The following is a 23,938-nucleotide window of genomic DNA, read 5'->3' as shown; positions in this document are numbered from 1 at the left end:
GAGCTCCAAGGAAGCCAGAGGGCAGATTGTCCTCCTCCCTAGGGAGGGTTAAAGCCAAGACAGTCTCACTGTCTATTCAAGGATGCTGGGTGGTAACAGTTCACTGACAGAATTATGTCATGCACAGACACAGGACCTGTGACCTGCTGAAGGACACTCCAAAGCAGAGAGGCTGGAGTCAGACAGGTTTCCCTCTGCTTTGCCCCCTCATCACATACAAATGAAAGGAATGTGCAAGACCTTCTGAGGCCAATAATATTGGAATCCTAGCCTGGAGTCCTAGCACTTCCCCTTCCTTGGCTGCTGGAAGCTACAGTAAGGGACTCTGCCTCTCTGAACTTCACAGGGTCACTGGGAATGTTAAATTAGATACCGTAGGTAAATTACCCAGCACCTAAGTGGTGGTAAGTGCCAGAAGTGACAAAGATTAGTATTCTGGTAGGCTGATACTTGTGGATGATTTTACATAAGATATTTTTACCATAAGCAATTTTGGTTAACCCATGTGGTATACACATTCCTCAATTATAAACACAACAGGAGTCGCCTAGAAAGAACCATGCCAGTGACTGGCTCCGTGAAACAGACTAGGACTGTGTCTCTCGAGGATACCATCACCATCTGGCAGGGCCTGCTCTTTATGGATATAGGTCTGAGGCCTGATCCTACCAGGCAGAAAGCAACCACAAGGCTGAGGTTTTTAGGAAGGTAATAATGACAAGTCATCTGCTTAGGTGTAAATGTTCTTACACTTAAAATGGAAAGTAACTTACAGCACGGGTTCTACATTTCTTCCAACTCTTACTCCTCATTGGCATCCCATAGACCATAGTTATGAGCTGATTTTACACAGGGAAGGCTGATAATTGTCCCTTTCTTCCAGTGAACGGTATACTCAAAGTGCACCAGAGAGATGGAAACAATACAGAGTCTCTTTCCCCCTAAATTTGCACAGGGTACGTTTCTCAGCCTGATCGCCTCATATCCACCAAAAAAGAAGGAATGGATTAATTAAGATTAATGGGAAGGGGGGGTCACTTCTCTCACATCCCCTATGTCAGAGGCCCGAGAGAAGCAGGCTTTGACCTAGGAAGGCTTAGGATTCTTCAAGGTGTACCTGTTTTTGATTTGCAAAGGCAGTGTTGCTTGTCAGGTGTATTGCTGGCTAGAGGAGGAAGTAGTTTGATGTGTTTTTCTAACATTTATTATAAAACATACAAAATATGACTTTAGTCTGCCATCTGTGTTTCAAGTAAAGGCTAAAAGTCCTTACCAAAGTGTCAGCTAGGTCTTTTCGGTAGACATATATCCGACCCGAAGCTTCAAGGGATTTGGAGCTGGCCAAGTCATTGGGCTGAAGTTCATGCTTTTCTTTATTTAAAAAAAAAAAAAAAGTAATTAGAAACACGAGAACAGTAGTAGGCATGCACAGTATACCTAAAGAGTGAAAATTGCCAAAGAAAAATATTTAAAAGCAAATAGAATGCAGATTTAATTCAGATCTGCATACTCTGTTCAATGGCACCAATGGTACCATGGACATCACCGCTCAATATCCACAGAGTGGAAGCCTTTTGCAATGCCTTCTTGTAATATTTAGTCATTTTTTAGAACACAGAACAGTTTAGAGAAAAAAGTAAAAGTCACTCATAATCCCATCACTTGGGGTTGCCCAGGTGGCTCAGTAGGTTAAGAGTCTGCCTTTGGCTCAGATCATGATCCTAGGGTCCTGGAATCAAGCCCTATGTTGGGCTCCTTGCTCAGCGGGGAAACTGAGTCTCCTTCTCTCTCTGTCTGTCACTTCCCCTGCTTGCATTCTCTCTCTCTGTCAAATAAATAAATAAAATCTTAAAAAAAAAATCCCATCACTCTCAGATAACCACAGGATGGTAATGTTGGTAATATTTGGGTATGTTTTTATTCTGCTCTTGATGTTAATGTGTGTAAACGACATCCACACCTACAACATATAATTGCAATTACTTACACATATGCATTCATAATTAGTATGGATACCTACATATACATTTGTAGTTATTCCATATGTGGTTTTATATTCTGATTTTATTATAAGCACTTATCCACTTGTCAAAATTAACTATGTATATCATGTTAAACTGGTTACATAACAGTCCATTATACCATCATGTAATCTTTCCTCTATTGCTGACCAATTTAATAGTTTCCAATGTTTTTGTCATACTAATGAGATGGCAAAATATATGCAAATACTAGCACAGGGTCTGGTACTTAATAGGGGCTTGATAAATGGGATCTATTATTACAGCAGCCGTAATATATACTGCTGAAGTCAACATCCTAATGCATAAATCGTTGGCTGCTCATACATGATTTTTATAAATAGATTCCCAGAAATGGAATTACTAGGTCAAAGGGGAATGAATACTTTTTAAAAGATTTTGATACAAACTGCCAAACTGCTTTCAAATTCTTACACTGACCAACATTGATCATTCCTGGTGGTAAGTTTGCTGTTTAGCTAAAACCAAAAATAGATTTCTCAGTTTATTTTAAATTTCTGGACCACTGGAAAAGCTGAGTGTTCTTCATGTATTCTTCTATTTCCCTTGTTACAAATTATTCCTGTCCCTCAGCCATTTTTCTACCATCATTGGAGTGCTCTTATAACTCAATAGACTTCTTTGTAAAAAAATGTCCTCCTCCAAACTACAAATTACAGATACGAATTGACTAAACTAACCCTCAAGTTTATTGCACTGTAACATAATCAGCTTCATTTAGCTACCTAGCATGGTTGGGGAATACTATATTCCATGTATCCTCTTCTAGATAACTTAATCAGTTCAGAGGCCAAATTTTGTTTTGACCATTTCTGCTTAATACAGAGTACACAAATGATAATCCAATATATTCTTTATGGCCCAGCATTATAATGATCAATAGCACTTTCATGTCAGGCCGTTGACGTGTGTGGTAAATGGTCCCACACGGCTGGGCTCCAAAGTTCTTCCATCTCTCCTCCCTCTTTCTCTAGCTACAATTTCTTGCAGCCCTGTGTGTGCTCGTGTCTACCCTACATCAGAATTTACGAGAGCCATTCTGCCCTTGCTACAGAATAAAATGCCATGACTTTCGGAGAGTAACTTTTCCACTTTCTGGGAAATATATTTTTTTTTCTTATTTTCAGGTTTGTCACTACACTCTGAAAGTTAAAGCTCATAGAATTTTAAACTCTGAAAAACTATAGAGAGGTAGGTTTCTGTTACTACATACATTACACCTACTCTGGGTATAAAACAGCTAGAAACCTACTGAAAGCGATGAGGATAACAGCCCCAGTCCTTTTAGAAAAATCCACAAAACCTACCACATTCGCAATATCTTTAAACTTTTTTTGACAAAAAGAAAATAAGAGTAGATCTCACTGTAATTTCATTTTGAAGTAGTATTTAAAAGACTATTTACTGAAAATTAGGTAACTAGAGCAAGGAATACATTCAACACTTTTTTTTCCTTCTTTTTCTTCATAGAGCATTATTGTTTGGAGGTTATTAAGCTATGGGTGGAAAGGTTCTTAACAGATAAAAGTACTAATTGATGGGAAATGATGGCACATATCCAAATCTGTGGGATAATTCAAGAAATAAGCTGATATTTCTACAGAAGATTAGCAATGAGTCTATATACATTAGAACAACATTGGCCTCCCTGATGAATCTAATTTAATAGAGTGTAAAAATGGTATTTCATGGCCATCAAATAGATATTGAGTAGTAAAACAGCTACTCATTACTCTCCAGGTTCAAGCGTGGCTCTGGGCTGACTCGGAGTCAGCCCCCAGGGAGAGGGGGGTCTCAGGTGTGCTACCAAGTTCTCTCAGGGTCCTTCCTCCTCCACAGTGGGGACCCAATGACGACTTTCTGTAATGGTACTGTCTTGAGAGGCAAATGATGGTTCTGATGAAGTGTAATATTATTTAGAATCACTTAATATTTTTGGTCACTTAAAATGAAACATAATACACATTAATTGTATCTAACTGGAATGCCTGAAATATTTTATTAAAAATTCAACACATTAAAATTCATGTAGTCCAGATGTTTCTTCCACTTTTGCTCTTTTTCTCTAGATAATGTTTTGATGGGATGCACAAGTAGGGCCCCTTGAGAGGGAGGAGGGACTCTCGAGAGGCCCAGGGAGAGGGGCTAGGCGGTTTGCATATGTCATCTGCTAGTTTATAGGACTGTTTTACCTGCTTCCGTCACAGAAATGCTTTAACACCAAGTTAAATTCTTGGTGATCTTCTCCTCCTTCCCCTAGCCTGGTAACAAAGGGTAAACAGGAACGCTGGTTATCTGCTCCCCACCTCCCTCTCGCCCCATCTCTGGTTGATTGGTTCACACAGTACTCCCATTTTTCAACCACTGATGCTAAGTCACTTTCTTTGTATTTTTCTCAGGGTTAATGAGATATTAAATAAAGACTGTAAGCCAAAAAGGAGGCCAGCAACATTGAGATCTGACAGGCCCCAGTGAAAACGAAGGGGTCCGTTCAGGTCACGTAGATCAATAGTGTCAGCTTGTAATCTGTGTGATCTTATTCAAAACAGACAATAAACCATTCTCTGAGGATAAATAAGGCCCAGCAGAAGGAAAAGCTATAACTAGACCTCACTCCCCACGTCCACCTGAACGAACACAGCCTGCGAGCTTTCAGCTTATTGGAGTTTTTATTTCCTTCAACGGGGAGTCTTTTTAAGTATTAAACTGTCAGCCAGCAATACGACTAGTTCAAGGCTGTCTTTCTTTTTCCTTCCTAAAGTAATTTCATCCTTTAGCAATTTCCCAAGTTAATTTAAATATGAAAGTAGGCTTATCTAGAGTATAAAATATGAAAAGCTTTATAATATATTTCAAAACACTGGCATGGCCCTTTATTCCGTTCTTGGGGAGGAAATTCAGGATCCCACAGTATCCAGCTGTTGTCATGGAAACGCCTCTGCCAGGCAGCTTCTTATTGTTCCTGTGGTCACCCAGCTGCGGACCCAGAAGGGACAAGCCGTGCGTTTACTCTATAAAAATGTCGACTCTCCTCCTCTCAGAGGCAACCCGGAGAAAGATTAATATTCCAGGACAGAAAACAGTTTACCCCCAGAGAACGTGACAGCCACCAGAGCCAGCTCCTCTTCTGCATGCTGGATCTTTTCTGCCACAACTTTCAGGATCTCATGTGCTGTACTGGAAACTTTGGCCTTCACACTGACATAGGAGTGCTCCGTTATGTACACGTGGCAAAAGACTGCACACAACACAAGAATCGTTAGTCAACAGGGAACTGGAGACGTGAGGTACAGACATTTCCAAATGAAGGCATCTACCAGCCTATTCTCTTCAGTGTAAAACTTACACAACTTGATTTACATATTTATGTCTGTGCTCGGGTGCCTGAGGGCATCCATAGAGAAACAGGTGCTTGGCCATGCGGGAGATACAGACGTTACAAAGCTGGTGAATGAGTGCGCCAAGGATTTAGGCTTCCCAAACTGGAATGAGAGACCTATGTTACAAAAGCCACGTGCTCTGCTCACGGTGGAGACAGCCTGACCAAGGCACAGGGGATGGGGTGTGGGGGAGCGTACATAACTTATAGCTGAGTCCCTTCTTTGAGGGTTACTGAGATTTCCCAAAGCACTGTATTAAGATATCTCACTCATAAATTTTTATTTTATACTCCATTTCCAGACAGTCACTGTTGATTCAATCAGGAACATCACATTTTGCTATTGGAGCTCTCTTAAGCTTATATAAAAAAATCTGCCCATTTGCTATGGTTTCTGTGTTCAGGCGTCTTGATCATTTAATAATGATGTCCCTGATCAAGATGTGGGTGAGTCTGGTTTCCAAAGGAAAGGCACATTTCTAGCCCTTTTAATATCCTTTTTGTTGTATGCAGTGCAAATAATTATTACTAGGACATCATCACTACCAGGGTGACTTGGGGTCCTGGAAAAGATTTTCTTCCTGATTTGAGAGCAGAATCTGTTAAATAGCAGTGGAGATAACTGATATATTGTTTCTTACAGCAGCTACTTTGAATTATAAAATACTAGCTTCTTTCAAAAAGATAATATACTTATTCTTCTCTGCCATGTTGCAAAAAAATAAAAAATAAAAAAGGAAGAGCGCAGTTCCTAGAGAAATCTTACATGCAATTTAAATGGCCCCCCAAAAATAAGCCCAGGATGCTTCCCACAGAAAGGCAGATGAGGCAAAAGAAAAATGAGTTTACGTGTAGGAACCTCAAAGTAAACATTACCGGAAGGCACGGAAAATATTTTGGTCTTGGTTTGGTTCAGTATGTCACTAAAACAATAGCATCTAACAAACAGTTGTTTTATATGTTGTCCACAGACATGTGAGAGGCAACAAAAGCTTTTTTGCTTCCACAGAAAAATAAAATTTTTGAGCAAGACAAGATCCAGTGCACAAGCCACTGAATATGAGGAAAGCTTAAAACCCGCTTAATAAACAGATAAACAAAATGAGGCCAGGGGTCTCGAAACACTTCCACTTTTTGTAACTCAGCTTGGGAAATTATCTGGTTAAACTGTAAGACAAATCAGCTTGGAGGGTCAGCAACTAAGGAATTAGGAGGTAAGATCATTTCTTTCCCAGCTTCCACAAATACCGCGTAGCAGCAGAAGCCTGGGTGTGACACTTTGTTGTTTAAGTATGTGAGAAGCAGAGAAGGCAGGAGGAGTTCACACTTAGAATTTCAGCCCAGACGGAGAGGTGGGCTCTAAGAGAAACCTCCTAGTCACAAGAGCGTGAATGTTTCCATTGTTGTGTTTCCCCAGGCTCTGCACTTGACTCAACCTTTATGCACACGGAAGGAAGTCATTTCCTTCTCTGTTACAAGGGAGTAACATAGAAGGAAGCACCTTCATGGGGCTAAAGGTTATCTACCCTTCCCCACCCCTACTGGGCAAGCATCTTCAGAGTGGGTCCGAGCCCTGTCACCGGGGAGCTTTGGGGAGTGCTGACCGAGGGTGGGAGGACTGGGCACGTAGCACTGTCTTGCAGGGGGATTTCGGCCACACTCCTGTCCTTCTGCTCTTCTTGCCAAGAGTCTCTTCTCTTCATCTCAGGGACTGACCCCACCAAAGCCCCACATGTTGGCTTTAATGGGCTTTCCAGTCAGTCCCAGACAGCGAGCTGACCGATCAAGGGAGAAAGCAGCCAAGAGGAACAGGTAGTACCTTCCCGGCAATGCTGCACCTCTCCCTGAGAAAGTCAAGAAGCTCTTGTTCCAAGTTTTCTTTCCTCCCTTCCCAATCAGAAACATCCTTGGCCCCTGAGACACTGGTGTAGGGTGAAGAAAATGGCCACACTCGAAGCAAGAAAATAACGACCATCATATTGGGTGTGAACGTGTTCGACACAGGTCACAGGGCTGTGATGGCTGGAAATGTTCCAAGGCGGGCTGATGTGTTAATGCTGGAGAATGAGGGTGATTAACTGCGACTCCACCTACCCCAAACCCTCGTTAAAACGACACTCACTTTCCTCTGTTTCAGTCACGGTTCCTCGGTGCTGGAGCCAGTTCTCCTTAAGACTGAATTGGTGGAAAAGGGCTTTATTCTGTGAGAAGCGAGAAAGAGAACAATGAATGAATGCATTCCTGCCCTTTGGAAAACCACAGCTGTTTACAACATGTTCCAAAAGAGCTAGCCAATTTTTCTTTCTTTCATTTTTTTAAAATATGAAATCCACCCATCCAGTTTTAGAGGACTAAGTAGGGGGTTACCACTATTCATGCATGTGGAGGTAAAGATGCTGAGCAACACAGCAGACCTTAAAGCCAAGAGCATGCAAAAAGCTCCTATAATTATTCCCTGCAACATGCTGGAAAGTACTGGCCTGATTTTGAACCTCTGGCTACCACAAACACCCACAGATTCTTCGCAAGGGAGGGATATCCCAACATTAACCACGCTTTGGAACAAAGCAACTTTAGGTGGTTGCACGCTTCTGCTGTAGCACCAGGACTCGCTTAAGGGAAATAAGTACATTATTCATTATGATTATCCACCCGATAGATGAGCTTCTACAAAACGTGTGCCTGACATCTCATTTTGCATTTCCCCTTCAAGGTGAATAGGAAACACACTCCTTCTTTCCCTTTTTGGCGGGTTGAAAAGTACAAACCTTTTGCTCATTACTAGACTTCCTTACCCTTGCAGTCAAGATTCTTGCCTGCATTTCTTTTTCTTTCCTTCTTTTTTTTTTTTTTTCACATCAATGTTTCAAATTAAAATTTATATCACTCTGGGAACACTGGAGAAACTCTGAGTTTCCAAAAATATGCAGAATGTCAAGTCAAGGGCACGTGGCCAGTGTCTGATCTGGATCCACAGCGGCTCAAGCAAGGTGAAGTGAAGCCGTGAAATCCACGTAAGCCACAGCCCCTGGCTTCCCTGACTACCCCTTGGTCTGCTAGAGGCAGGATTCATTTTAATTATGAAGAAAGGCCAACTGAGGCCAAGCAAGGTCTCCCAACTTGACGGCCCCAATTCGGATAGAGAAAGGTCTGCCTCACCTTCCTTTGTGGTGAATATTCATCTACAGTGCTGAAAGGAAAAGGAAAAGAAGTCAGTCTTTGTCCCAAACCCAGAATAATGCAGTGATTGCCACAGAAGATTAATTTTCAGGCCCTGGGCAGATGATTTTGCTTTTCAGAAAGATAAAACCTGGTATTCATTAGGTCCCTATGTATAACACCCTTGACCTTGGGCTCTGGGTTTCGACTGAATGAGGAAGAAAAGATGCTATCTGCTCAATGGGTATATTTTACTTTCTATGCACAGAAAGTGAGTGCTGAAGGAGGAGCTAGGTTTAGCCAGTCTGCAGAAATTCTGAGTTTTCTCATATACTGATAGATTGGGTGAAATTGTTGTTATTCAGATGGTTAAGTTAATCAAGGCACAACTTTTCCAGAATGTCTCTGTGTATGGTGGAAGTAGGGGATGTTCTGTAGATCCCCAGCTCAAACCTTTTTCTAGAATCTAGAGATAACTCATAATCTTTCACCAAAGAGGCAAAAACCATCTCTTATATCACTTTCTTATTTCAATCTATTATTTCTCATTTTATTTGAGTTTTTAAAATGGGATGTATTAAGTTCCATTAATGTACTGAATGCATATAAATGCATTAAGCCATGAATTAAAGTTTCCCAAGGGTAACCAGGCCTGCCTTATAGCAAAGACCAACTTCTACGTGGGGGATTATTTTGATGGAAAGGTTGTCTCGCTTTTTCTTTCCTGTTTCATTTATTTGTTCACATTTTCATACTCATTTTAGGTGCTGAGAACTTATTACAGTATAGACCGTGACAAAGGAACATCACCCAAATTCCCAACTTTATTTCTAACACTGTCCCATACTGCATCTCATTTCTGAATTTCTAAATGTGATTTTCATGACTGAGGACTAAAGCTGTTACATGATTTGTTTGTGCCCTAAAATTAATTTATATAGACAGTTAATTTGCAATAGGATCTCTCTTTACTAAAATTAGGTCAGGCTTGAAGTCTCAAATTAATCATCTGAAAGGCCTAAGTTAACACTTTCTATGAGAAGTGCCTCTGTGACTGCTGAAATCTTCATAGAAGTTTCTCACAACTTGACAACATGTGCATTTCATGTTTACTAAATAGAAAGTACACTGCAAATCGGAGAACAGTTTTTCCTTTCAGATTAAGTTTGCAGCTCTATCTGAAAACTGAATAATGACCTCATGTTTTCATTCACCAATATTGGTAAGGAGAATTAGTGGTCAATCAGGTGCTGGCAATCTGAAAGACTAATGAGAGATACCTTGGGGATACTTACACATACCAAAAGTCAGGGAGTAAATGGTTTTCTTTAATCTTTCTAAACTGATATAGAAGCCCCAGGGAATCCATAAGATGGAGCTTTAAATTATGCTTCATGACTTGGAGTGCCTGGATGGCTCAGAAGGTTAAAACCTCTGCCTTTGGCTCAGGTCATGATCCCAGGGTCCTGGGATCGAGCCCCACATTGGGCTCTCTGCTCAGCAGGGAACCTGCTTCCTCCTCTCTCTGCCTGCCCGCCTCTCTGACTACTTGTAATCTCTGTCTGTCAAATAAATAATAATAATTAAAAAAAAACATTTAAAAAAAAAATGCTTCATGACTTGCCGAAACCTATTTCTAAAACTTTTTTTTCCCCTATTCCATTAAAGACAGCTATGAGCCCCCTAAATGACAAGTTAAATATTTACACTTTTAAAATTAAATAATAACTTACTAAAGAATTGTTTTTATGTATCCAGGTTGTTCTAGCTCTGTTGGTTTCTATCGTATCAAACAGTGTAAAAAAAAAAATAGCCAATATTATGCAGCCATAAAAAAAAAAAAAAGAAATTTTGCCATTTGCAATGAAGTGGATAGAACTAGAGGTATTATGCTAAGTGAAATAAGTCAGTTAGAGAAAGACCATTATCATATGATCTCACTGATATGTGTAATTTAAGAAACAAGGCAGAGGATCATAGGGGAAGGGAGGAAAAATTGAAACAAGATGGGATTGGGAGGGAGATAAACCATAAGGGACACTTAATCTCAGGAAACAAACTGAGGGTTGCTACAGGGTTGGGGGATGGAAGGGATGGGGTGGCTGGGTGATGGACACTGTGGGGGAGGGTATGTGCTACGGTGAGTGCTGTGAATTGTGCAAGCCTGATGATTCACAGACCTGTACCCCTGGGGCTAATAATACATTATATGTTAATAAAAGTAAATAATTAAAATAAATAAAAATTAAAAATCGGCATGTAAGTGGAAAAAATAGCCAATAAGCTTGATATTGTATTCATTCATTTTGATATAAAAGCAAAATACACAATTCACTACTAGAAAAGCTAAGGAATCAAGGGATCCCAGATTCAAAGTGTTCAAAATGAACTTTGTAAGACACTCGGATTCTATCACCTTTGCTACTCTATTTATTAATTGTAATACGGAAAGGTGTAGGTACTCACTGGCGACGGTGCATTCCAAGTATCTTCTGAAACTCTTTCAGTTCTTTTTCAAGTATTGGATATTCATAGACGTCATCCAGCACGTTCCTGTATATGGTCTGTGGGGCAGGGGAAGAAAGAAAAATGGTGGCTGAAATGCCTATCCTGTCAGGACTAGGATTTGGATGACAGTTAACCTGCTGAGGGAACAGGTGGAATGAAGGATCATGAGGGTGTTAAACCAATATCAGTGAGATCCTAGGTGGGATTCCGCCTCCTAGCTCCTCACTCAACTGTGTGGCTTTCTCACAGCTGTCAGGGGCCATACGTAGTCAATGCTAAACTTAGAGACACCTGGAAGGCTACTCGAGATTCTCATGCCTATTCTATATTTAAAAAACAATACCCACATAGTCACTTGGAAAGAAAAAAAATGGACTGAATCTTATTATCCAGTTGTTTTGAAAATAACATTAGTTTTTGAGGCACCTGGGTGGCTGAGTCAGTTAAGCATCTTGGGCTCAGGTCATGATCCCAGAGTCCTGGGATTGAGCTCCAAGCCCGGCTTGTATGTTTTACCTACCTTAACTATTTCATCTGTAATCAAAATTCCCATGAATTATATAAAATAACCTTAAATTAGCAAATGTAAAACTGGCTGCCTACATTTTTTTTCATAATGGATTATTTTCAATTAAAAAAATTTTTATCCATGTATAGAATAGCAGGCCTCAAAAATCAAAACAGGGCACCTGTGTGGCTGAGTCAGTTAAGCATCTGCCTTCGGCTCAGGTCATGATCCCAGGGTCCTGGGATCGAGTCCTGTATGAGGCTCCCTGCTTAGTGGGGAGTCTTTTTCTCCCTCTTTGCCCTACCCTCCTGCTTGTGATCTCTCTTGCTCACTCACTCTCTCTCAAATAAATAGAATCTTTTTTTTTTTAAAGATTTTATTTATTTATTTGACAGAGAGAAATCACAAGTAGATGGAGAGGCAGGCAGAGAGGGAGAAAGAGAGAGGGAAGCAGGCTCCCCGCTGAGCAGAGAGTCCGACGCGGGACTCGATCCCAGGACCCTGAGATCATGACCCGAGCCGAAGGCAGCGGCTCAACCCACTGAGCCACCCAGGCGCCCCAATAAATAGAATCTTTAAAAAATAAATAAAAACAAATTAATATTTTCTTTGAATCACACCTTGAATATGACAAAAAAGCTGCTTGACTGCCACCTACAAAAGGATTTTTGAAGTACAGAACTGAAAATAAAATCAGGCATTTGGAATCAAAGAATATCTTGAAGTTTTACATTACCTTTAAGAACATTTTTGAATGTTCGTCTTCATGTAACCAGTCTTTGTAGAGGGCAATCCATTGGGACACAAGATGCAAAACCTTACGTTTCCGACAAGGAACATCTGAGTTTTCTTCTTTGCCTTGATACTTCTTAGCAGAATAGGTGCAAATGGTTAAGAGAGAATATTACATTGTTGGAAATACTGCATTGTGCTCTTTAACTGAAAATATGAAGAAATGCACATATTCTTATTTTCACAAAACATGCTAAAGCATTTGCCAAAGAATCTGCAAGTATCTAAGCCTGTGGGAAGAAAAGAGCATGGGTAGCAAGAGCAAAGGTGTGCACCAGAAAGAGCAAAAGTAAGTAAACCCAGGAAAATGATGTCCATGTCCTTGGTGGCAGGTCGTGAAGGTTAATTAGATGATTTGCATTGACAGCTGCTGACACAGTCCCACAGGCAGCACGGGTCAATGCCACCACGAAGAGATTCTAAGTGGCCCATGAATTTCAAGGGTGGCGACAGCAGTGCTGGCCTCATTACATAGGTAGACACCTTCCATAAAAGTTACTTCAGAACTAGGCCAGATATCCTTTGATTTTCAGAAATTCACAATTGATAAAAGCAGTTACTTCTCAATTAGCCCCTATGGGCACTGATTTCTGGAGTATCATTTGTGCTGTTATTTATATGTCCACTCCCAGGAATCTGCTTGGAAAAAAGGACTGGATAAGCATGTAAATATAATTAAAAAGGACTACTACTTTTCATTTTCATCGGAATAAAAAAGTAAAATAGGAATAACCTAAATGGGTCAAACACTGGTCTAAATCATCACAGATCCATTAATAGGCAATCTACAGCTGTAAGACTGATGGTCTAGTGGTACATTTATGGATGGCGAACACTCAGCATATTGTTGAGCAGGAAAGCAAGCAAGAAAATATGTTGGGATCACCTGCTTCCATTAACTATGCTTATTTATAAGAAAAATTTCATCATCCTGAATGATATATACTGGAAGTTAACAGGGGCAAACTGTGCTGTTCAAATTACATAAAAATAACAACTCCCCAAAAGCAATGTGCTTAAAGCTTTGGGGATGAGACGAAAGCTTGGCATCTTCCAAATCAACCTAGTGTTTTTGTTCCCCAAATTATCATTTCTGACCATCTTGTACACACTGGAAAGTTACGTAGGAAAAGGAAATGCTATGATACCAAGGACAGGGAGGCCTTGGGCTGCTGGGCAGTATTCTCCACTATTTAATGCTGAAATATAACTGCAAAATACAAGTATCTATGTCAGTCTTTGTAAATATTTTAAAACATATTTTAGTCACTGTCTCTCCAACCTGCAAGAATACATCCAGGGCATTTGATTTTTTTTTTTTTTTTAATTTCTGTGTGAGTAATAGACTCAGGCAAACACACAAAGCATCTGTTAAAACATCCATTTTCCCCTGTTTTTTTCTCTTAACAGACAAAATATAAAATATTATAGCCTACATTATTTCCACTTGTACAAAGGTCATGTTTTTCTTTTCCTGTGACTACCATGCCCTAACCAATATAAAGAACAAAACCTAGAAAATTCGGAAATACTAACAACTTCTTTCTTTTAGGTCAGCATGTATAAGCCAGGAGGTGGGCCTTTTCTTTCCTTTTTTTTTTTTTTTTTTAATTTATTTGACAGAGACGCAGCAAGAGAGGGAACATAAGCAAGGGGATTGGGAGAGGGAAAAGTAGGCCTCCTGCTGAGCAGGGAGCCCGATGTGGGGCTGGATCCCAGGACCCTGGGATCAAGACCTGAGCCAAAGACAGATGCTTAATGACTGAGCGACCCAGGCGCCCCACGGAGGTGGGCTTAATTATTACCACTGCATCTATGTTTTATAATTATGGACCTGTAGGATAGAGCCATTTCAGGGACTTCTCCATTCACAGTTACTTCCATTTATTTGTTTCATCTTGTTTTGCCTACAAGATGTATTTTTCAAAAATGTTAGTGATTAAATTTAACATTTGGATTACTCTGTTTTCTTCATCAGGGTGAATTCACTTTTATACATTTTGCCCATGCTAGATTATACTGATTTATAAACATAGCCAGAGGACAGGAATAATGGGAATGTCACTGGATGACAATTATACCTTCAGTGTAGTGCACTGAACATTAGCTAGCCTAAGGCTGGAAGCTTACATAATGCTTTTTATGATGATAAAAGCTAAAAAGTATAAAATTCTATCACAGTAAAAGTACCTGTCTCAGATACCCAAACACAGCAAAAATGGCTCTAATCTATAACTAATGTTTAAAAACAATGGGAGACAAACAACAAAAACTTATTCAGACCACTCCTTAGAAGGAGATGGCAGTGGGATATATAAGACAGCTTCACTAAGGGGCACAAAAAAATCAGTAAGAATCTGAACTAAATTTTCGTAGAACATGTCTTAGTCAAAGACTTAAAACATGGTTATATGAAAGTGAAGTTTTAGACTCTTCAGGGAAATTCTATGAGGCATTAAATTACTCAATAATCACAAATAATACTAGATCCTATTTATTTATTTGTTATTTATCTATTTTTATTTAAAGAGAGAGGGACGTGGGGAGGGGCAGAAGGAGAGAGAGAATTTTCAGCAGGTTCCATGCCAAGAGGGGAGCCTGACACGGGGCTGGATCTCAGGACACTGAGATCATGACCTGAACCAAAATCAAGAGCTGGATGCTGAACTGACTGAGCCACCCAGGTGTCCCTATTAGGATTCTAATTAAAAACAATGGTTTGAAGGCATCTATTTGCTATGAAGCAAACTATATGGTTTAATAGATGGTAATACTTTTGGAAAAGTCTTTAGCATTAAAAGGTAGAAGAAATTAGCTCATAGTTATTTTTCTAAAACACTATTAAAGGAGAACTTGAAAACCTTGTAATTTTTGCAGAATTTTTTAATAACATCCACTTGGAAGCTGTGGAAGAAATCTGTTTTTAAAATTCTCTAAATTCAAAATGGGTAATGTTTCAAGGCCAGTTTTATGAACCAGTTCAAAAAGCTCCCCAAGAAATGTAGCTTTGGGGGTGCCTGGATGGCTTAGTGGGTTAAAGCCTCTGCTTTCAGCTCAGGTCATGATCCCAGGGTCCTGGATCGAACCCCGCATCGGGATCTCTGCTTGGTGGGGAGCCTGCTTCCTCTTCTCTCTCTGCCTGCCTCTCTGCCTACTTGTGATCTCTGTCTGTCAAATAAGTAAATAAAATCTTAAAAAAAAAAATGTAGCTTTGTGTGGCCATATAGACAAAGCAAAGTACTACTGAGTAATCATGATTTCTAGTTTATATATTTTTTAAGAGAGATTTTATTTCAGCTATGCCCTTTATGGAGTTTTAAGGTATTCTTTTAAGCAGGAAAAGGCTATCAAGCTGGGTAAAAATGCAACGATCATTTAACAGGACAATATTACCAAGACCACTACCATTATGGCTCAATAAAACTCAGGTATATGCATAAAAAAAATCCATCTTCCTAAAAATGTTCACTAGGGCTTTAGCGGAATCTTCAGTTTGGTTTGATAAATACCTGACAGTTAACAGACTTCTTAAGTGCTTCTGAAGCTCCTTTCTTGCACACTGTGAGTCGTGAAGCCCGTATGGAGACTCTGTGTAAGTTTACTTGGCTTGCCTTTATGGTCTTTCATCTGTTGCACCCCTTCTAGTTCATGCATCAAATCATAAAGCTTCCCTAACTCGTCATTAACCTCATCACACCTGTCATTCTAACAGCACATGTCTTCACAAAGCTTCTGAAAGATGACAGTTGATTAGGGGGTAGTTTCAACCTCCCACGTTGGGGATGGCTCACCGGGCCCTGGGACGCTTGCAGAGAAACATGGAATCATGCACGTACATTTTCCTGCCCAAGTCCCCTGGCACTAACGGCCTGGTTGTTTTACAAGTTCACTTATGGCCTGTCCACTCAACCTCTTGACTCTGGGCTTTACCCAGTGGGCCAAACTTACCTCAGTGAGACCTACGTTTGAAGAAAACATAGCACAAACAGTACAATTTACCCACAACCCAGAAGGTGAGAACAGCAGCCCCGCCTTCCAGTTCTCCCTGTCTATTCTGTCTCATTTCATCTTTTACCTTGGATATCATTACATTAATATTTAACCAATGCACACTCTACAGAGGGGCTGAGTAAATTAAGAAAGGCAGTTAATTCCTAATGTGAGACATCTGTCTGAGAGGAAGCCAGCACAGCATCCTGAAGTTAATGAAGGATATTGCCTCAACAGTGCCTGGCACAAGTCATCAGTTGTCATGAAGACCGTGTACGTGAGGAGGAAGTCATCAAGGAGGGTCTCTGCAAAGAAAGAAAAACAAACACAAGGTAAGCACACCAGTGATAAGAAGGGCAACTGCTTCTCCAGGCTCTCGAACAGCATGTGTGGCAGAAATACGGTAAGTGGTGGTGGTTGTGGGAGGAGTTAGGATAGGAGAATTTTAACCAAAAAATACATTATTTGTTGAAGTTAAGATTTTTAAAACTCCTTACACAGAACAACTCAAGCAATGGGATTATTTTTTTTGTTGCAAGGCTCTCTAAACATACAACTTGTTATTTTTTTCGCTCCCTAAAACATCATTTATTTTTGTGGGTAAAGATGTTATAGAAACCCAATGCATAAATAATGTCCTTTTAAAGATAAATTTTATGGTATTTCTGGGGTATATACTCCAGTCCGACAGAGAATGAAGCCTGCATGTTCTAATAAATTAAGGCTTTCTAAAGTCATTTACCTAAGTCTAGGCCAAGAACAATGGATAATAAAACTTAGAGGACACATAACAGGTTCCAAGGCCACTCACCTTTCTCTCTCAAATACATCTATGAAAAGCTGGAAATGTGGTGGGTGATCGTACTGCGGTGGAGAGAGACACAGCTAAGTCCTGTTAAATATGGAAAGCAGGGGCACCTGTGTGACTCAGTGGGTTAAAGCCTCTGCCTTCGGTTCAGGTCATGATCTCAGGGTCCTGGGATAGAGTCCTGCATCGGGCTCTTTGCTCAGCGGGGAGCCTGCTTCCTCCTCTCTCTCTCTCTCTCTCTCTCTCTCTCTGCCTGCCTCACTGCCTACTTGTGATCTTTCTCTGTCAAATAAACACATAAAATCTTTAAAAAAAAATTTTTTTAAATATGGGGAGCAAGGATAACGTACCATGATATACTCCTTCCCAATCCCTTCCCTACCTCCTCCACTGACAAAAAAAGCTTTGATTTTTATTGCCTCTTGGCCTTGAGTGTTCTTGGAAAAGTCCAACTTACATGTAATATGGAACAGCTAAACAGGTAAACCCTGACCCCCCAATATCATTTCCAAATTGACAGAAAAAAATCACATGTATAGTGCAAAGTAGAGCTCTTGCCATACTTATTTTTATCCAGCCTCCTTAACTTAAAATTCTTTTTCAATTAATTTCATTTTTATGTCTTTTACATCCTGAACATAAATTTCTAGGAATCTGAAGTAGTAATCAGTGGTAAGAATAATGAGCTTGTATACGCGATACCATTTATGCTCTCCAAGAGCTATACTGAGTGTATATGAGAAAGAATCGCCCTGTACAGAGCTCTGAAGGTCTATGTTGAGGTCTATGGCATCTAAAAATGCCTGAATTTTTAGAAATAACCAATAACGTTTACTATAAGAAGTGATCAACGCAAAACAACAAGGCTATGCTTACGAACACAAAACTCTGATATAAAGAGGTAGTGAATGATATCTCCAATCCTTGTCAGCTGCCCCTTGCTTAATTAATTGTTTTGTTTGGTTGCAGAACATCAAGATCATCCCAATTTACACCAATAAGTGACTGCAAATGGTCACGTTAAAACAAAACAAAACAAAACAAAAAACAAACTTCCTTTCTAACTGCAGAATGGCTTGAAGTGAAATGAACCAGAGATGCTAGAAGAGTATTAAGAAAGTTTTTTTTAAAGATATTTACTTATTTATGCTAAGTAACAGTATTCCTTATTAAAAAAAATAAATTTGACAAATGGCACCCATAAAGTCAAATAAGCCTACGCGTATAATGTATCACACTGCAATATATTAACGGTCTCTGTTCCAGCTTACTGTTACTTGTAAAAGTTAAGTTCTCAAACAGATGTGTCTGGGCCTTGCTAGGCAGAAACGAAGCCCTATCCAGTGTGTAGGGGAAGGAACAGCCCTGTACAGAGCTCTGCAGCCCTATATGCTAAAGGTAACTGTGGGAGTGTGGCCAGTTGGACAGTTCAGTGTGAACGCACACGCACAGCCTCCACTCACAGAAGGCCTGGGAGCTCTCTCCTAGAGACCCTGTTTACAAAAGTGACTGGCAAGCTGTGACCGCCAACATAATTTCCAAATTCACAGGAAAGATTCTGTGCAGTTTCAAATATTCATCTGCCCGGAAAGGCAAGAGAAACCGTACTCTAAGACCAGCCCCCAAAACTAGTTAACCTGGCAACAGAAGTTCATCACTTGGTTATCCTAATGAAAATCTTGAAATATACATTTTGGAGGTCTGTGTGTCCTTCATCACAGTTCTTAAAATAGTTTCAAGAAAAATCAAACAGTGGCATAACGTCTGAACCCCTAGGATATTTTGAAATACTACTTAAAAACTAGCCCTCTGGGACACTACTGAGCAGGGATGGTCACCAATTCTAACACGGCTCTGTAATAAATGTGGGTGATGAGTATCTTCAAGCTCTCTGCTCTCGTTAGAAATTGAGTCTTTTTTGCATTCAGTGCTAGGTACAGGCAGCAAGAACCACAGAGTAGCCTAAAATCGATTTGAGGGTTCTCTGTGGGCCCTTACAGATCAGAGCAGATGATACACAGAAGCCGCTGGGGGAGAGCCTGCGAACCTCACCATTCAGCGTTCAGAATACTTGATGGGACATAGGTTCAGACTCTTTGGAATGTTCTTATACTTAGCTGATTCAAGGAGGTTGGAACTCTTCTCTAATCAAAATTTACTCCATTAGCAACTGAGATGAAAAAGAATGCCATTAAACTTTGACATAACCAGTCATTCCATTCTGGAACAGCCTTGGATAATGAGCTGAGTGACTGTGAGAAGTCTGGTTCATATGGTGGCAAAACCATTTGGCGTTCGATTCAATTAATGAGCTCACATGTGACGATATTTTGTTAAGGGCTTTGACCCAGAAATGCTTTCCCCTAAGCTACTACCATATTTAATATTCAACAGCATTTACCTAATTATCTCTTTGCAACAAAAATATTAATTAAAATAAAAACAACAAGGCTACATGAAAACATCTCCAGTTAAAGTCCTACCGAACTGCTAAAATTCCTCAAAAGAGTACAGATTCCCTTTGCCCTTGATTCAAATCTTTCCCTATTTAACTACCATATTGTTATGAAATTTTTCTCTATATAAAGAGCTTTCCCTTACTCTCTTTCAGCACTGGTATTTTTTTGTTGCCCACGAAAGTAATTGAACGATATAACCAAAATGACACATTTCAAATAAAAATGCATTTTGTAATAGCCATGTATCAAAAAAGACTGTCCCATGGTATTCAGAGATATTTTTAGAACCACAATGGCTATACAAATGATCCCCTGAAGACTATTAGCCAACAATAGCCATTTAGAAAGACTAGCACATCCTCTGGCATCCACATTAAAACACTATAATTATCTATTATATTATATAGTGCTTAATTAACAGTAATTTAAGACCTTAGGCAGAAAAGCACCTTTGTGTATAAAAGTATCTTTCATTTAAACAAATTCGTAGTTGCCATATACACTAACATTCTGAATAAAAAGATATATTCATTTTGTTTTCTAACTCTGTGAATACCTAGGTATTAACAGACAAACATCTTTCCTTTGAAATTCTATTCATTAAATCAATCACTAAATCAAATCCCAAATTCTTGGTTCATCACTGACAAAAGTATTCAGCCATCCTTTTGCGAGTACTCTCCTGCTCCCCCCAAATAAAAGATATTTATGTTGTGGCTTTTTTAAGTATAGGAAGTATTCTAGCAGTATAAAAGAAACATACTGGTAACAATCAAAACTGGAAAGCAGATACTATTAGTTTTAAGCATTACGTTCACTTGAAATAAAATACATCAAGGTTAGTCAAAATCTAAAGCTTTGATAGAAATGACTCTAAAAGCAATGAATCTCGGGACACTGAAAAAATAAAATTAAATTAAAAAAAAAAGAAATTACTCTGAAACTCATGACCATAATGATGTTAATACAGGACTTTTCCCTCATCTGTTATTGTCTAAATCTTAAGGTATAAGAAAAGAACTGTCCATTTTCATTTGATTTTACTTGAATGTATTTTTCTTTTACGCAGATATTAAAATATCTTCTCATTCTCGCTTGAAATGTATCAAGCACTAAAATGTCCATTATTTCTGTAAAATGCAAGTGTTTCTGGAGCATCCTAAAGTTGTGTCAGGTGGACTAGTAACTGGTTTGGTACAGATCCTTTTTATAGGGTTCTGTTACATAAATGTAATCAATTCAGAGGAACTGATCTACATGTTTCAAAAGGGTCTAGCTTAGTGCTTTTCTTTCTTCTTTCTTTCTTTCTTTCTTTTTTGGTATAAGTGAATTGCCAAGAAAGCAAATGGTAAGAATTTTGACAGACAACTGCCAATAGTTGCTATTTAAACGAAGTACGGTAATGTGACTATTCAACATTTCTATAATGACCCACATTCCCTAAAGTACTGTTAGCAGTTTTGTTTCACCTATATTTCTACTCTAGATGCAATGGAATTTAAGGCACTCTAAAGTATGTTCTACTTAAACTTTATTTCGCCAAGAAAAACTCTGTACTTGAAAGGTCTTGTTTCTGGTCCGGGAATATTATGACTTGCCATTATTTTTCGAGAAGCAGTGCCAAAATGTACCATGTAACTTGATTAAGCACAAATTAAAAAAAAAAAATTAACGTTCATACCTGAACCATAGGTTCAAGTGCTATGCCCTTAAGAGCTATGCTTTTTCCTCAGTTTATTTGACATTTCTAAAAGCAATATTCATGACCTCAAATGCAGCTTTTTAAATTCACTCAATTCCTGGATATTTTTACACTTTGCCAGAGTATTGCTTAGCTATTCTAAAATGACCAAATCTTAAGATCTCGTTTTATTTTTCCTTATTGGTTACATAAAAAATGCTTATTCATCGAATGCTGTTTCTACATCAGATTTTAAAGGTCACCTCTTTCATGACAGGAGCTTACTACACACAGAGCTTGGGTGGCACTCTTCAAATAATGAAATCTGTTCTTATCGTAACTTGAAAAATTTGGTTTTGGAATCCCATCATTCTTTAGGAAAAAACGATTTGAATGCAACAGGAATTATGTTCTGAACTATGTAACATTTCACATGCTGCCTTTTAAAAATGTCACTAGAAGGAGCATGCACTAATAAACCCAGGGCTTGCTACGTTCTCCACACCAAGAGTCACGTTTGCAAGTCACCCTGGGAGGGGAGAGAGGTGACAGGCCCCATGGGCTCCTGCTGTCCCAGCCCTCAGCTTCTCTCAGCGTCTAGGCACAATTTTAATTACAACCCATTTGTGACTCATGCATGTGTCTGCTAAACCTGCTAGGAAACTTAGAAAAACAGTGTGGAAAGTACCAAGGGAATCAGAGAGCTGAATTTCTACCTGGATAGCCTTGGGCGCAATGTTTAACCTCTCTGGGCCTTAGTTAAGTCAGCTATAAAGTGGGTATCATATCCACATCTAGCAAAACTGCAGGCAGAATTAAGCAGAATTAATTAACAGAATAGCGTATTCTCAAGTACCTGGCAGAGAACATGGTGTACATTAGGCACTCAATAAGTACCACCTGTTCTTACTTTCATAAAATAATATTCAGACCCTTTTCCAATTCTCCAAGTCCTACCAATCAACCAAGGAAAAACCGAGTACTGGGAACTGACTATATAGAAGGTATTTGCTAAGGGATTTGGGGGTAAGAGACAAGAAAGCACGAGGGAGCTGTGGCTTCAAGCTCATAATTAGTCAGGGAGCTGAGACTTTTGTCCCCATGAAATGAACTAAATAAGGTACCACCTCAACTGGGCAGCACCAATCATAAATGTTCTAAGGGATGAAGGAAACTCCAACGTGCCAAGGAAGGTGCCATGGAGGGTCACCCCTGAACTTCTAAGAAGAACAGTGGAGGGGTGCCTGGGTGGCTCAGATGGTTAGGTCATAATCCCGGGGTGCTAGGATCAAGCCGTGCGTCGGGCTCCCTGCTCAGTGGGAAGCCTGCTTCTCCCTCTCCCTCTGTCATTCCCTCCGCTTGTGCTCTCTATCTCTCTGTCAAATAAATAAATGAAATCTTAAAAAGAAGAAGAAGAAGAAGAAGAATTGGTGGATAAAGAGGTTAAATAAATGTGAGCGAAGGAGTGACAGCGTGTGTGTCTGCTGCCAAGTCACAAACCTGTGGCCTCTGGGCCGTGTCTAGCCGTTAAAGATACTTTTTGTTACGTGACAATATTTAAAAATCGGAAGACCTGGACGCCTGGGTGGCTCAGTGGGTTAAGCATCTGACTACTGATTTCGGCTCAGGTCATGATCTCAGGGTTGGGGTCACGCTTAGTGGGGAGTCTGCTTGAGATGGCTTCCCTCCCCCCCCACTCTCATTCACACACTCTCTCTAAAATGAATAAATGAATCTTTAAACCAAACGAAACAAAATAATCAGAAGATCTGGCAATACCTGGCCCACATCTCATAAGCCAACTTGGTTTAGTGCTGAGTTGCCCTTTTCATTGCAGGGTATGCTCTGCGTTTCATCACAGCTCTGCCCTCCTTGGCTTCACTTGTTCTTAAGAGCGGTCTGTGGACAGGTGAGTTTTCTAAGTCTTGGTCTATGGTAAAGTTTAGAAATAGCAATGGAAGGGATCACATGTGTAACTGCAAAGTAAAGCTAGAAAATAGGTTGGAACCAATTCCTGGAGGGTCTTTAAGCCTAGAGCAAGAAGCCTGGGGCTTGTTTTATAGGAAAAGGGAAGTGAATGGAAATTTTCAAGGGCAGAAATGACAAGAGATACAGATTACACTTGCTGCATCAGGACAGTCAGACTGGATAAAGGGAAAATCAGGAGAGGGAAGATGAGTGTACTTTTTAAATACTTGCAGTTTGAGTTCCCTAAGGTTACTTTAAGTGAAGATACTGGGCAGACATATCAAAGACTAGAGCTCGCTAAAGAGGTCTGGGTGATTATGGGAGCTCCATAAGAAGGGACAGAGAAAGTGGCCGGAACAACATCAGCTCTCAGATAAAACCCCAGCAAGTTGTGAGCAGGGAGCTGAGGGCTGAGCTGGGGTGTATGTTCACATTTGGGCAATGCTAAGAGAAGGATGAGTTCAGGAAGGGGGGAGAGAAGAGAGACAGAAACAGGAGAACAGTGAGACACAAACATAACAGAAGCCAACAAGGAAGGGTGATGGATAGGAGAGCAGATCCTGAGTGTCAAAATTTGCCGGAGGGAGGTCCATCAGACTTTGCTCAATTCAAAGGCCACAGGATTTGGTGTGTGGATGGTGTGC

General features: G+C 39.9%; 1 protein-coding gene across 4 annotated transcripts in view; it reads right to left on the bottom strand.

Moving 5' to 3' along the window:
* The window catches only part of RAPGEF5 (Rap guanine nucleotide exchange factor 5), a 223,322-nt gene that overhangs the window by 31,191 nt on the left and 168,193 nt on the right, over nt 1-23,938 (bottom strand). For all 4 annotated transcript variants that reach the window (XM_032304896.1, XM_032304897.1, XM_032304898.1 and 1 more), the window contains exons 12-18: nt 16,605-16,683; nt 12,333-12,477; nt 11,047-11,144; nt 8,581-8,611; nt 7,544-7,622; nt 5,131-5,280; nt 1,274-1,371 (exon numbers count right to left, since the gene is read on the bottom strand). In XM_032304896.1, the coding sequence (XP_032160787.1) occupies nt 1,274-1,371; nt 5,131-5,280; nt 7,544-7,622; nt 8,581-8,611; nt 11,047-11,144; nt 12,333-12,477; nt 16,605-16,683 (680 nt within the window). The remainder of the gene's footprint in view (nt 1-1,273; nt 1,372-5,130; nt 5,281-7,543; nt 7,623-8,580; nt 8,612-11,046; nt 11,145-12,332; nt 12,478-16,604; nt 16,684-23,938) is intronic.

The sequence above is a fragment of the Mustela erminea genome, chromosome 11 (genome assembly GCF_009829155.1).
Source record: "Mustela erminea isolate mMusErm1 chromosome 11, mMusErm1.Pri, whole genome shotgun sequence".
In the NCBI taxonomy this organism is placed as follows: domain Eukaryota; kingdom Metazoa; phylum Chordata; class Mammalia; order Carnivora; family Mustelidae; genus Mustela; species Mustela erminea.
Note: the sequence above shows the minus strand (reverse complement) of the source record. Positions and strands in the feature narration are given on the sequence as shown.